At 52.1% G+C, this 1775-nt stretch overlaps 1 protein-coding gene across 1 annotated transcript; it reads left to right on the forward strand.

The window, feature by feature from the left end:
- Positions 1–3: 3 nt before the first annotated feature.
- Positions 4–1773, forward strand: LOC112957332 (neuroblast differentiation-associated protein AHNAK-like; the record flags this gene model as incomplete). The annotated part of the gene is made up of 1 exon (XM_026050928.1): positions 4–1773. A coding segment is annotated over one exon (1770 nt), but the record flags the coding sequence as incomplete, so codon positions are not given.
- Positions 1774–1775: the final 2 nt, after the last annotated feature.

A 1775-nucleotide genomic window follows, 5' to 3' on the forward strand; every position in this document is an offset into this window, starting at 1 on the left:
TTGGACATCAAGGGCCCCAAGGTGGACATTGAGGCCCCCGACATCGATATTCACGGCCCCGAGGGCAGAATAAAAATGCCCAAGTTCAAGATGCCCAAGTTCGGGATGCCAGGCCTGAAAGGAGAAGGCCCCGATGTGGACGTACAGCTGCCTGAAGCTGATGTCGCTCTTTCGGGTCCCAAGTTGGATATTAATGCTCCCGATTTGGAGGTTGAAGGTGGAGAATTAAACATCAAGGGCCCCAAATTCAAGAAACCAGACATGCATTTCAGTGTCCCAAAGATCTCCATGCCGGATATTGATTTGAATTTGAAGGGGCCCAAAGTAAAGGCCGATGTCGATGCTTCTCTGCCCAAAATAGAAGGTGAACTGAAAAGTCCCAAGCTAGACATCAAGGGGCCCGAAATTGAGGTGGAATCTCCCAAGCTGGATATCGAAGGAAAAGCTAAAAAATCCAGGTTTAAGCTTCCCAAATTTGGCTTCTCTAGTCCCAAAGTGCCCAGTGGTGATGTGGATGTGAAACTGAAAAAACCCGAGGTTGACATAACTGGCCCCAAAGTTGACGTCCACGCTCCGGACATGGACGTGCAGGCCAAAGCGAAGGGCTCCAAGTTTAAAATGCCTTTTCTGAGCATTTCTTCCCCCAAAGTCTCCATGCCGGACGTGGAGCTAAACCTGAAAGGGCACAAGGTGAAAGGAGATTTCGATGTTTCCGCTCCCAAATTGGAAGGGGAACTGAAAGGGCCCGACGTGGACATCAARGGCCCCAAGGTGAACATCGAGGCGCCCGATGTGGATATTCACGGCCCGGAGGGGAAACTCAAAATGCCCAAGTTCAAAATGCCCAAATTCGGCGTGTCGGGATTGAAGGCGGAGGGGCCGGAGTTGGATATTAACGTGCCCAAAGGGGACCTGGATGTTTCCGGTCCCACGTTGGGTTTGGAAGGTCCCGATTTGGAAATTGAAGGGCCGGAGGGGAAGCTCAAGGGACCCCACATCAAGATGCCAGAAATGCACATCAAGACCCCCAAGATCTCCATGCCCGACGTCGACCTGCACCTCAAAGGCCCCAAAGTAAAGGGGAACGTGGACGTGCCTCACCTGGAAGGGTCTCTGAAGGGACCCGAATTGGACATCAAAGGACCAAAAGTGGACGTCGAGGTCCCTGACCTGGACATTGAAGGCCCGGAAGGAAAAGTCAAAGGCCCCAAGCTGAAGATGCCCGATCTGAACATCAAGGCACCCCATATTTCCATGCCGGACTTTGACTTGAGTTTGAAAGGCCCCAAGCTGAAAGGAGGGGCAGACGTGGATCTCTCCGTGCCCAAAATGGAAGGTGACTTGAGCGGGCCAGAAGTTAACATCAAAGGACCAAAGGTCGACATCGATGCGCCTGACCTAGATGTGGAAGGGCCAGAAGGGAAATGGAAAGGTCCCAAATTCAAGATGCCAGAAATGCACATAAAAGCCCCCAAAATTTCCATGCCCGATATCGACTTAAACCTTAAAGGTCCTAAGCTGAAAGGAGACATAGATGTTTCTGCTCCAAAGCTGGAAGGGGATTTAAAGGCTCCAGACATCAGTATTGGTGGCCCCAAGGTGGACATTGATGTGCCTGACGTGGACGTTCACGGCCCGGAGGGCAAATTCAAAGTGCCCAAGTTCAAGATGCCCAAGTTTGGGATGCCCGGCTTCAAAGGAGAAGGTCCCGAGGTGGACGTGAACCTGCCCAAAGGAGACCTGGAGCTTTCCGGCCCAAAGGTGGACATTGAGGG

This window comes from Nothoprocta perdicaria, unplaced genomic scaffold (assembly GCF_003342845.1).
Source record: "Nothoprocta perdicaria isolate Ctin4 unplaced genomic scaffold, notPer1 scaffold_718, whole genome shotgun sequence".
Classification (NCBI taxonomy): Eukaryota; Metazoa; Chordata; class Aves; order Tinamiformes; family Tinamidae; genus Nothoprocta; species Nothoprocta perdicaria.